We start from the raw sequence: 13380 nt of genomic DNA, 5'->3' as shown, positions 1-13380 counted from the left end.
AAAACCAAACACGATCAATGTACTACTTTTGAATTATAGGGCAAAATTCTCCCCCAACGACGCGATGTCCGCTGACTGGCGCCAATCAGACGGGCATCGCTCCGCATCTTTGGGGGCCGAGCCCCAACATTGAGGGGCTAGGCCGGCGCCGGAGGGATTTCCGCCCCGCCAGCTGGCGGAAATGGCGTTTGTTGCCCCGCCAGCTGGCGGAAATGGCGTTTGGTGCCCCGCCAGCTGGCGCGGAAATGCGGTGCATGCGCGGGAGCGCCAGCGGCCGCCGACAGTTTCCCGCGCATGCGCAGTGGGGAGGGTCTCTTCCGCCTCCGCCATGGTGGAGGCTGTGGCGGAGGCGGAAGGGAAAGAGTGCCCCCACGGCACAGGCCCGCCCGCGGATCGGTGGGCCCCGATCGCGGGCCAGGCCACCGTAGGGGCACCCCCCGGGGTCAGATCGCCCCGCGGTACCTGGGATCGCTCCCCAGGACCCCGGAGCCCGCCCACGCTGCCTGGTCCCGCCGGTAAATACCAGCTTTGATTTACGCCGGCGGGACAGGCAATTTCTGGGCGGGACTATTAATATTGTATACAATTGTCCAGATGTGGTCTCTCCAATGCCCTGGACAACTGAAGCATCACTCCGTTTTGTATTCAATTGAACTCCCAATGATCACATTTTGTTAGCTTTCCTAACTACTTGCTGTAGTTGCATACCTGCCTGTTGTGATTCCTGCACGAGGACACCCACGTCACTCTGCATAAAGACAGTGAGCTTCTTTTTGATTCTTCCTGCCAAAATGGACATTTCCCCACATTCTACTATTCTATTTGCCAGATCTTTGCTCACTCACTTACCCTACCTGTGTCCCTCTGTAGCGTTCTTATGTCCTCTTCACAACTTACTCACCTACCTACCTTTGTGTCATCAGAGAACTTAGTAACTATGCCTTCGGAAAACGGTGCTACAAGTTTGGAATCCTGCACCACAAAAAGTTAGCTCAATCATTCATTTCAAGTCAGAGAGTAAGAAATCTAGCTGGAGAAAGATAATTAGGAATATCATCTAGTGTTCCCCCATTCTCAGAGGGCGTGGAGTGATTATTGGGGGTTCACCCCTCCCAGACGTGTTTGAGATCCACAGTGTGTGTCAGCCAGGGGAACATTCCAGTTACAATGTCGGTAAAGCCACAGGGCCCACGGGTGCACCGAACACAGCCCCTGGAGAGCGTCTGCGAGGTGGGCACACATAATAATTCACACAATACCAGAGCCCCGATTTTTAGGTTTGGCAATTGTGAGCAATAGGAGGGATCAGAAGGAATGTCAGTCACACAGGAATGGAAAAGCAGCAATGCATGCTGTCACCACAGCTGTCACTCCGACTTCAGAAGTTAAAGGGTTAAATTAGACAGACACAACCCCCATTCAGGCAGCAAGACGACTAACAGCTGCAGCATCAGTATTTTCAGAGACCTGCTTTCTTTCATCACCCTAACTAAGATAGGTGACAAGATGACTAAAGCCTCCTCGCCAAGTCGGAGAACTGTGCCATTCCAATAGTTTGAGCAAATTGCACCCTCATCAACATGCACTATCCTGTTAATGTCCGTCAAAACAGATCACTGCAGCCCAGCCGAAAAGCATCAAGAGTCAGGGTGACATGTGGTCCAGCAACAGATGCCAGAGCGTGGACAGCAAGTGATCGCAGCCAGCCTCCCTCCCCCTGCGCACAGCCCAGCACTGTTAGGACAGCTGCAGCTTATAAGGAATAACTCAGAGGCCCCAAAAAGGACATTGGTGATGAAAGATTGCCATATATGGAAATGGAGGCGAGCACAAACATTCATCAATGAAAGAGAGGGACACACACACACACACACACACACACACAGAGGGAGACACACACACACACACACACACACACAGAGGGAGACACACACACACACACACACACACAGAGGGAGACACACACACACACACACACACACACACAGAGGGAGACACACACACACACAGAGGGAGACACACACACACACACACACACAGCGAGAGGGAGACACACACACACACACACACAGAGGGAGACACACACACACACAGAGGGAGACACACACACACAGCGAGAGGGAGACACACACACACACACACACACACAGAGGGAGACACACACACACACACACACAGAGGGAGACACACACACACACACACACACACACACAGAGGGAGACACACACACACACACACACACAGAGGGACACACACACACACACACACACAGAGGGAGACACACACACACACACACACAGAGGGAGACACACACACAAACACAGAGAGAGGGAGACACACACACACACACACACAGCGAGAGGGAGACACACACAAACACAGAGCGAGGGAGACACACACAGACACACACACACAAACACACAGAGAGAGGGAGACACACACACACACACACACACACACACAGAGGGAGACACACACACACACACACAGAGGGAGACACACACACAAACACAGAGAGAGGGAGACACACACACAAACACAGAGAGAGGGAGACACACACACACACAGACAGCGAGAGGGAGACACACACACAGCGAGAGGGAGACACACACAAACACACAGAGCGAGGGAGACACACACAGACACACACACACACACAGAGGGAGACACACACACACACACACACACACACACACAGAGGGAGACACACACACATAGGGAGACACACACACATAGGGAGACACACACAAACACACACACAGACGGAGACACACACAAATACAGAGAGGGAGACACACACACACACAGGGACACACACACTCATACACAGCGAGGGAGACACACACACACACACACACGCAGAGGGAGACACAATCAAACACAGAGAGAGGGAGACACACACACACACACACACACAGAGGGAGACACACACAAACACACAGAGAGAGGGAGACACACACAGACACACACACACAGAGGGAGACACACACAAACACACAGAGAGAGGGAGACACACAAACACAGAGGGAGACACACACACACACACACACACACACAGAGTGAGAGAGACACACACACACACACACACACACAAACAAAGAGGGAGACACACACACACACACACACACACACACACAGAGTGAGAGGGACACACACACACACACACACACACACATAGAGGGAGACACACACACACACACAGGGAGACACAAACAAACACAGCGAGAGGGAGACACACACACACACAGCGAGAGGGAGACACACACAGCGAGAGGGAGACACACACACACAGCGAGAGGGAGACACACACACACAGCGAGAGGGAGACACACACACACAGCGAGAGGGAGACACACACACACAGCGAGAGGGAGACACACACACACAGCGAGAGGGAGACACACACACACAGCGAGAGGGAGACACACACACACACAGCGAGAGGGAGACACACACACACAGCGAGAGGGAGACACACACACACACAGCGAGAGGGAGACACACACACAGCGGGAGACACACACACACAGCGAGAGGGAGACACACACACACAGCGAGAGGGAGACACACACACACAGCAAGAGGGAGACACACACACACACACACACAGAGAGGGAGACACACACACACACACACACACACACACAGAGGGAGACACACACACACACACACACAGCGAGAGGGAGACACACACACACAGCGAGAGGGAGACACTCACACAGCAAGAGGGAGACACACACACACAGCGAGAGGGAGACACACACACACACAGCGAGAGGGAGACACACACACACACAGCGAGAGGGAGACACACACACACACAGCGAGAGGGAGACACACACACACAGCGAGAGGGAGACACACACAGCGAGAGGGAGACACACACACAGCGAGAGGGAGACACACACACACAGCGAGAGGGAGACACACACACACAGCGAGAGGGAGACACACACACACAGCGAGAGGGAGACACACACACAGCGAGAGGGAGACACACACACAGCGAGAGGGAGACACACACACAGCGAGAGGGAGACACACACACAGCGAGAGGGAGACACACACAGCGAGAGGGAGACACACACAGCGAGAGGGAGACACACACAGCGAGAGGGAGACACACAACGCGAGAGGGAGGCACACAACGCGAGAGGGAGACACACACACACACAGCGAGAGGGAGACACACACACAGCGAGAGGGAGACACACACACACAGCGAGAGGGAGACACACACACACAGCGAGAGGGAGATACACACACAGCGAGAGGGAGACACACACACAGCGAGAGGGAGACACACACACAGCGAGAGGGAGACACACACACAGCGAGAGGGAGACACACACACACACACACACACACACACACACAGCGAGAGGGAGACACACACACACACAGCGAGAGGGAGACACACACACACACAGCGTGAGGGAGACACACACAGTGAGAGGGAGACACACACACAGCGAGACGGAGACACACACACGCACACACACAGCGAGAGGGAGACACACACACAGCAGTGGTTAGCATTACTGCCTCATGGCTCCGACGACCCAGGTTCGCTCCCGGCCCGTGTGGAGTTTGCACATTCTCCCGTGTCTGCGTGGGTTTCACCCCCACAACCCAAAGGTGTGCAGGGTAGGTGGATTGGCCACGCTAAATTGCACCTTAATTGGGAAAAGAAAAGAATTGGGCATACTAAATTTAAAATAGATATCCTCAGAAAGGATATCTAGAGCAGACCTGAGATTGCCGGAGTCTTATAGTCAGAGTCATGACATCCTGCAGACATTCAGCCCAGCAAATCCACCCCACTACAAAACAACTCCGAAGCCCACCACCCCACCCCACATAAAACCAGGCAGCTTCTGCCACCTCCCAATATCAAGTACAACTTGTTATTTTATTCGTTCATGGCACGTGGGCGTCGCCGGCTGGGCCAGCATTTATTGCCCATCCCTAATTACCTTTGAGGGGCAGTTAAGAGTCAACCACCTTGCTGTGGGTCTGGAGTCACATCTCGGCCAGACCAGGCAAGGACGGCAGATTTCCTTTCCTGAGGACATTAGTGAGCTTGATGGGTTTGTCCGACAGTCGGCAATTTTTTCATGGCCATCATGACTTTCAATTCAAATTTCACCACCACCTGCAGTGATGGGATTTGAACCTGGGACCCCAGAGTACTGGGTGGCTGGATTACTAGTCCAATGACAATACCACTACGTCACCAGCACCCCCCGGTTTATGGAGACTTAAAATGCTTGCACGTAAAAGTTGTATGAAGCTTTGACAGTTACACAGGTAGATCCCACAGGAAGAGCCAATCTGGGCAAGTGAGGAAACAGCTAACTTGGAGTGGGTGACAGTCCCAGGGATTTTCAGCCCTTGTCTTCCTCAGTTGTGGTGGTCATAGGTTTGCAAGGTACACATGTGGTTTGACTGTTCTGTTCTTCAAATTGAACAAGTCCCAGGAATCTTTGGGGGGGGGGGGCGGCTTGATTAAGGAGCTGTAGCAAATTGAGTCAGATTGTAATTCTCGAGAACATGACTCCCACAGAATTTTAAAAACTATGTTTGTTAAATTACTCAAACTTGGACTTCCGGGTGCGGCGATGACCAGCTAAGTCGCACGTTTCGGCAGCTCCCGGTGGAACGGACTTTTGGGCTCTTGATAGGAGCCCCAACGGCAATTTTAACGGCTAAAAACACTGTGCGGTAAACCAGAAGGGAATCCCCCCTGGACACGGATGGAAAAAGGAGAGGAAAGTGGCCGGATTGCGGTGGATCCTTTAGAGCAGCGGCAAGGAAGGCAAGCAAAAGCCAAGATGGCGTCGGCAGGTGGCAGTTTAATATGGGGCCCTGAACAACACGTGTTTTTGAAAAGCTGCGTGGAAGAGCTTAAAAAGGAGATGAAGAAGGAGCTGTTGGCCACGATATTACAGGCGATTGAAGGGCTAAAAGATGAGCAAAAGACCCAGGAGCGGGAGCTTCGGGTCGTGAAGGCAAAGGCTGCCGAGAACGAGGACGATATACAGGGCCTGGTGGTGAAGACGGAGATGCACGAGGCACACCATAAACGATGTGTGGAAAGGCTGGAGGTGCTGGAGAATAATGCGAGGAGGAAGAATTTAAGGATTCTTGGTCTTCATGAAGGTGCAGAAGGGGCGGACGTCGGGGCATATGTGAGCACGATGCTGCACTCGTTAATGGGAGCGGAGGCCCCGACGGGTCCGTTGGAGGTGGAGGGAGCATACCGAGTGATGGCGCGAGGACCGAGAGCAGGAGAAATTCCCAGAGCCATAGTGGTGAGATTTCTCCGTTTTAAGGATACAGAAATGGTCCTTAGATGGGCGAAGAAAACTCGGAGCAGTAAATGGGAGAACGCGGTGATCCGCGTATATCAAGACTGGAGTGCGGAGGTGGCGAGAAGGAGGGCGAGCTTTAATCGGGCCAAGGCAGTGCTTCATAAAAAGAAGATCAAATTTGGAATGCTGCAGCCGGCAAGACTGTGGGTCACATATCAAGGGAAGCACCACTACTTTGAAACGGCGGATGAGGCGTGGACATTTATTGTTGAAGAGAAATTGGAATAAGCGGGTTATTAAAAAAGAACGTTTGAGACAAAGTGGTGGGGCGAATATGGGGGGCGAAGAGGGGGAAAAAAGGGAGGAGAGATGATTTTTATGTTGTTAATCCTGCGACCCGGTAAGTTTTCTCTCTTCCACAGGTTGTGGGGGAGGGAGGAAGGGAGGTGGAGGAGATGGGGGCGTTGGCCATTGGGGGCGGGGCCAAAAGGGCTTTGTTCCCGCGCTATGATAATTATGGCGGGAATAGGGAAGCAGGAAGGAGGGGGCGTCGCACGGTGCGAGCCGAGGTCACGGGGGGAAGCCGAGGTCGGCCAGAGTTTGCTGACTTCTGGGAGCAACATGGGGGGTGTAATTACGCTAGTGGGGGATCTAGCGGGGGGGGGTGGGAGGGGGGGGATTTACTGGGTTGCTGCTGCTGGGGAGAAGGGGGAGCTGGTATGGGGTGGGGTGGGTGGGGCGGGGGGGCACCGGCTGGGGGGGACACAGCTGCGTGGGAACCGGGTGAGGAGCTGGATAAAAGGGGATGGCTAATCAACAAGGGGGGGGGGTAAAGAGCCCCCCAACCCGGCTGATCACGTGGAATGTGAGAGGGCTGAACGGGCCGATGAAGAGGGCACGGGTACTCGCACACCTAAAGAAACTTAAGGCAGATGTGGTTATGTTACAGGAGACGCATTTGAAACTGATAGACCAGGTTAGACTACGCAAAGGATGGGTGGGGCAGGTGTTTCATTCGGGCCTAGATGCGAAAAACAGGGGGGTGGCTATATTAGTGGGGAAGCGGGTAATGTTTTTTTTTAAAATAATATTTTATTGAAAATTTTTGGTCAACCAACACAGTACATTGTGCATCCTTTACACAACATTGTAACAATACAGATAATAATGACCTTTTTTATTTAAACAAAAACAACAACAAATAAATAAATATTAAATAACAAAAAATAAAAACTAGCCCTAATTGGCAACTGCCTTGTCTCAGGCCACACCCCCCCCCAATCCCCCCCCCCCCCCCCCCCCCAAGTCCTGGGCCGCTGCTGCTGCCTTCTTTGTTTTCCCCCATCTATCTTTCCGCAAGATATTCGACGAACGGTTGCCACCGCCTAGTAAACCCTTGAGCCGACCCCCTTAGGACGAACTTAATTCGCTCTAACTTTATGAACCCCGCCATATCATTTATCCAGGTCTCCACCCCCGGGGGCTTGGCTTCTTTCCACATTAGCAATATTCTGCGCCGGGCTACTAGGGACGCAAAGGCCAAAACATCGGCCTCTCTCGCCTCCTGCACTCCCGGCTCTTGTGCAACCCCAAATATAGCCAACCCCCAGCTTGGTTCGACCCGGACTCCTACTACTTTCGAAAGCACCTTTGTCACCCCCATCCAAAACCCCTGTAGTGCCGGGCATGACCAAAACATATGGGTATGATTCGCTGGGCTTCTCGAGCACCTCGCACACCTATCCTCCACCCCAAAAAATTTACTGAGCCATGTTCCAGTCATATGTGCCCTGTGTAATACCTTAAACTGAATCAGGCTTAGCCTGGCGCACGAGGACGACGAGTTTACCCTGTTTAGGGCATCTGCCCACATCCCCTCCTCGATCTCCTCCCCTAGCTCTTCTTCCCATTTCCCTTTTAGTTCGTCCATCATAGTCTCCCCTTCGTCTCTCATTTCCCTATATATATCCGACACCTTACCGTCCCCCACCCATTTCTTTGAGATGACTCTGTCCTGCACCTCTTGTGTCGGGAGCTGCGGGAATTCCCTCACCTGTTGCCTCGCAAAAGCCCTCAATTGCATGTACCTGAATGCATTCCCTTGGGGCAACCCATATTTCTCGGTCAGCGCTCCCAGACTCGCAAACTTCCCATCCACAAATAGATCTTTCAATTGCGTTATACCTGCTCTTTGCCACATTCCATATCCCCCATCCATTCCCCCCGGGGCAAACCTATGGTTGTTTCTTATCGGGGACCCCCCCAGTGCTCCGGTCTTTCCCCTATGTCGTCTCCACTGTCCCCAAATCTTCAGTGTAGCTACCACCACCGGACTCGTGGTATAGTTCCTTGGTGAGAACGGCAATGGGGCTGTCACCATAGCCTGCAGGCTGGTCCCCCTACAGGACGCCCTCTCTAATCTCTTCCACGCCGCTCCTTCCTCCTCTCCCATCCACTTACTCACCATTGAAATATTAGCGGCCCAATAATACTCACTTAGGCTCGGTAGTGCCAGCCCCCCCCTATCCCTACTACGCTGTAAGAATCCCTTCCTCACTCTCGGAGTCTTCCCGGCCCAAACAAAACCCATGATACTCTTTTCTATCCTTTTGAAAAAAGCCTTCGTGATCACCACCGGGAGGCACTGAAACACAAAGAGGAATCTCGGGAGGACCACCATCTTAACCGCCTGCACCCTCCCTGCCATTGACAATGCTACCATATCCCATCTCTTGAAATCTTCCTCCATCTGTTCCACCAACCGCGTCAAATTTAGCCTGTGCAATGTGCCCCAATTCTTAGCTATCTGGATCCCCAGGTAACGAAAGTCCCTTGTTACCTTCCTCAACGGTAGGTCTTCTATTTCTCTACTCTGCTCCCCTGGATGCACCACAAACAGCTCACTCTTCCCCATGTTCAATTTATACCCTGAAAAATCCCCAAACTCCCCAAGTATCCGCATTATTTCTGGCATCCCCTCCGCTGGATCCGCCACATATAGTAGCAGATCATCCGCATATAAAGATACCCGGTGTTCTTCTCCTCCCCTAAGTATTCCCCTCCATCTCTTGGAACCTCTCAGCGCTATCGCCAGGGGCTCAATCGCCAGTGCAAACAGTAATGGGGACAGAGGACATCCCTGCCTTGTCCCTCTATGGAGCCGAAAATATGCCGATCCCCGTCCATTCGTGACCACACTCGCCACTGGGGCCCTATACAACAGCTGCACCCATCTAACATACCCCTCTCCGAACCCAAATCTCCTCAACACCTCCCACAGATAATCCCATTCCACTCTATCAAATGCTTTCTCGGCATCCATCGCCACTACTATCTCCGTTTCACCCTCTGGTGGGGCCATCATCATTATCCCTAACAACCTCCGTATGTTCGTGTTCAGCTGTCTCCCCTTCACAAACCCAGTTTGGTCCTCATGAACCACCCCCGGGACACATTCCTCTATTCTCATTGCCATTACCTTGGCCAGGACCTTGGCATCCACATTGAGGAGGGAAATTGGTCTGTAGGACCCGCATTGTAGCGGATCCTTTTCCTTCTTTAAAAGAAGCGATATCGTTGCTTCTGACATAGTTGGGGACAGTTGTCCCCTTTCCTTTGCCTCGTTAAAGGTCCTCGTCAGTAGCGGGGCGAGCAAGTCCAAATATTTTCTGTAAAATTCAACTGGGAATCCGTCCGGTCCCGGGGCCTTTCCGTCTGCATGTTCCTAATTCCTTTCACCACTTCTTCTACCGTGATCTGTGCTCCCAATCCCATCCTTTCCTGCTCTTCCACCTTGGGAATTTCCAGCCGATCCAAAAAATCCATCATTCTCTCCCTCCCATCCGGGGGTTGAGCTTCATACAATTTTTTATAAAATGTCTTAAACACTTCATTCACTCTCTCCGCTCCCCGCTCCGTCTCTCCATCTTCGTCTCTCACCCCCCCTATTTCCCTCGCTGCTCCCCTTTTCCTCAATTGGTGTGCCAGCAATCTGCTCGCCTTCTCTCCATATTCATACTGTACACCCTGCGCCTTCCTCCATTGTGCCTCTGCAGTGCCTGTGGTCAGCAAGTCAAATTCCACATGCAGCCTTTGCCTTTCCCTATACAGTCCCTCCTCCGGTGCTTCCGCATATTATCTGTCCACCCTCAAAAGTTCTTGCAGCAACCGCTCCCGTTCCTTACTCTCCTGCTTCCCTTTATGTGTCCTTATTGATATCAGCTCCCCCCTAACCACCGCCTTCAACGCCTCCCAGACCACTCCCACCTGAACCTCCCCATTGTCATTGAGTTCCAAGTACTTTTCAATGCATCCCCTCACCCTTAGGCACACCCCCTCATCCGCCATTAGTCCCATGTCCATTCTCCAGGGTGGACGCCCTCTTGTTTCCTCCCCTATCTCCAAGTCTACCCAGTGTGGGGCATGATCCGAAATGGCTATAGCCGTATATTCCGTTCCCCTCACCCTCGGGATCAATGCCCTACCCAACACAAAAAAGTCTATGCGTGAATAGACTTTATGGACATAGGAGAAAAACGAGAACTCCTTACTCCTAGGTCTACTGAATCTCCACGGGTCCACCCCTCCCACCTGCTCCATAAAATCCTTAAGCACCTTGGCTGCTGCCGGCCTCCTACCAGTCCTGGACTTCGACCTATCCAGCCTTGGTTCCAACACCGTGTTGAAGTCTCCCCCCCATTATCAGCTTTCCGGTCTCTAGGTCTGGGATGTGTCCTAGCATTCGCCTCATAAAATTGGCATCGTCCCAATTCGGGGCATACACGTTTCCCAACACCACCATCTCTCCCTGTAATTTGCCACTCACCATCACGTATCTGCCCCCGTTATCCGCCACTATAGTCTTTGCCTCGAACATTACCCGCTTCCCCACTAATATAGCCACCCCCCTGTTTTTCGCATCCAGCCCCGAATGGAACACCTGCCCTACCCATCCTTTGCGCAACCTAACCTGGTCTATCAGTTTCAGGTGCGTTTCCTGTAACATAACCACATCTGCTTTAAGTTTCTTAAGGTGTGCGAGTACTCGTGCCCTCTTTATCGGCCCGTTAAGCCCCCTCACGTTCCACGTGATCAGCCGAGTTGGGGGGCTTCCCACCCCCCCCCCCCCCCTTGCCGGTTAGCCATCATCTTTTTCCAGCTTCTCACCCAGTTCCCACGCAGCTGTATTTCTCCCAGACGGTGCCCCCCCGCCCATCCTTTCCCGTACCCACTCCCCCCTTTCCCCAGCAGCAGCAACCCAGTAATTCCCCCCTCCCCCCCCCCCCCCGCTAGACCCCCCGCTAGCGTAATTACTCCCCCCATGTTGCTCCCAGAAGTCAGCAAACTCTGGCTGACCTCGGCTTCCCCCCGTGATCACGGCTCGCCCCGTGCGGCGCCCCCTCCTTCCTGCTTCTCTATTCCCGCCATAATTATCATAGCGCGGGAACCAAGCCTGCGCCTCTCCCTCGGCCCCGCCTCCCATGGCCAACGCCCCATCTCCTCTCCCTCCCCACCTCCCCCCATCACCACCTGTGGGAGAAAGAAAAGTTACCATACCGCAGGATTAATCATACAATCCCTCTTCGCCCCCCCCCCCCACTCGTCCCACCACTTTGTCCAAACGTTCATTTTCGTAGTCCAATCATTCCAATTTTTCTTCTACAATAAAAGTCCACGCTTCATCCGCCGTCTCAAAGTAGTGGTGCCTCCCTTGATATGTGACCCACAGTCTTGCCGGTTGCAGCATTCCAAATTTTATCTTCGTTTTGTGAAGTACCGCTTTGGCCCGATTAAAGCTCGCCCTCCTTCTCGCCACCTCCGCACTCCAATCTTGATAGACGCGGATCACCGCGTTCTCCCATTTACTACACCGAGTTTTCTTCGCCCATCTAAGGACCATTTCTCTATCCTTAAAACGGAGAAATCTCACCACTATGGCTCTGGGAGCTTCTCCTGCTCTCGATCCTCGCACCATAACTCGGTATGCTCCCTCCACCTCCAACGGACCCGTCGGGGCCTCCACTCCCATTAACGAGTGCAGCATCGTGCTCACATATGCCCCGACGTCCGCCCCCTCCACACCTTCAGGAAGGCCAAGAATCCTCAAGTTGTTCCTCCTTGCGTTGTTTTCCAGTGCCTCCAACCTCTCCACAGATCGTTTCTGGTGTGCCTCCTGTATCTCCGACTTCACCACCAGGCCCTGTATATCGTTTTCATTCTCTGCTGCTTTCGCCTTCACGACCCGAAGCTCCTGCTCCTGGGTCTTTTGTTCCTCTTTCAGCCCTTCAATCGCCTGTAATATCGGGGCCAACAACTCTTTCTTCATTTCCTTTTTTATCTCCTCCACGCAGCGTTTCAAAAACTCTTGTTGTTCAGGGCCCCATATGAAACTGCCACCTTCCGACGCCATCTTGGTTTCTGCTTGCCTTCCTTGCCGTTGTTCCAAAGGATCCGCTGCAATCCGGCCACATTCCTCTCCTTTTTCCATCCGTGTCCAGGGGGAACACCCTTCTGGTTTACCGCACGGTGTTTTTAGCCGTTACAATTGCCGTTGGGGCTCCTATCAAGAGCCCAAAAGTCCGTTCCACCGGGAACTGCCGAAACGTGCGACTTAGCTGGTCATCGCCGCACCCGGAAGTGGAAGCGGGTAATGTTTGAGGCAAAGACCATAGTGGCGGATAGTGGGGGCAGATACGTGATGGTGAGTGGCAAATTACAGGGGGAGGCGGTGGTCTTAGTGAACGTATATGCCCCAAACTGGGATGATGCCAACTTTATGAGGCGCATGTTAGGACGTATCCCGGACCTAGAGGTGGGGAAGTTGGTAATGGGTGGAGATTTTAACACGGTGCTGGAACCAGGACTGGACAGATCGAGGTCCAGGACTGGAAGGAGGCCGGCAGCAGCCAAGGTGCTTAAAGACTTTATGGAGCAGATGGGAGGAGTAGACCCATGGAGATTTAGTAGACCTAGGAGTAAGGAGTTTTCGTTTTTCTCCTATGTCCACAAAGTTTATTCACGAATAGACTTTTTTGTTTTGGGAAGGGCGTTGATCCCGAAGGTGAAG

General features: G+C 52.9%; 1 protein-coding gene across 1 annotated transcript in view; it reads right to left on the bottom strand.

The window, feature by feature from the left end:
- The window catches only part of LOC140411507 (serum response factor-like), a 272442-nt gene that overhangs the window by 203680 nt on the left and 55382 nt on the right, over nucleotides 1–13380 (bottom strand). The window contains exon 5 of the mRNA XM_072500592.1: nucleotides 910–972. Coding sequence (XP_072356693.1) covers nucleotides 910–972 — 63 coding nt within the window. The remainder of the gene's footprint in view (nucleotides 1–909; nucleotides 973–13380) is intronic.

The sequence above is a fragment of the Scyliorhinus torazame genome, chromosome 4 (assembly GCF_047496885.1).
Source record: "Scyliorhinus torazame isolate Kashiwa2021f chromosome 4, sScyTor2.1, whole genome shotgun sequence".
Classification (NCBI taxonomy): domain Eukaryota; kingdom Metazoa; phylum Chordata; class Chondrichthyes; order Carcharhiniformes; family Scyliorhinidae; genus Scyliorhinus; species Scyliorhinus torazame.
Note: the sequence above shows the minus strand (reverse complement) of the source record. Positions and strands in the feature narration are given on the sequence as shown.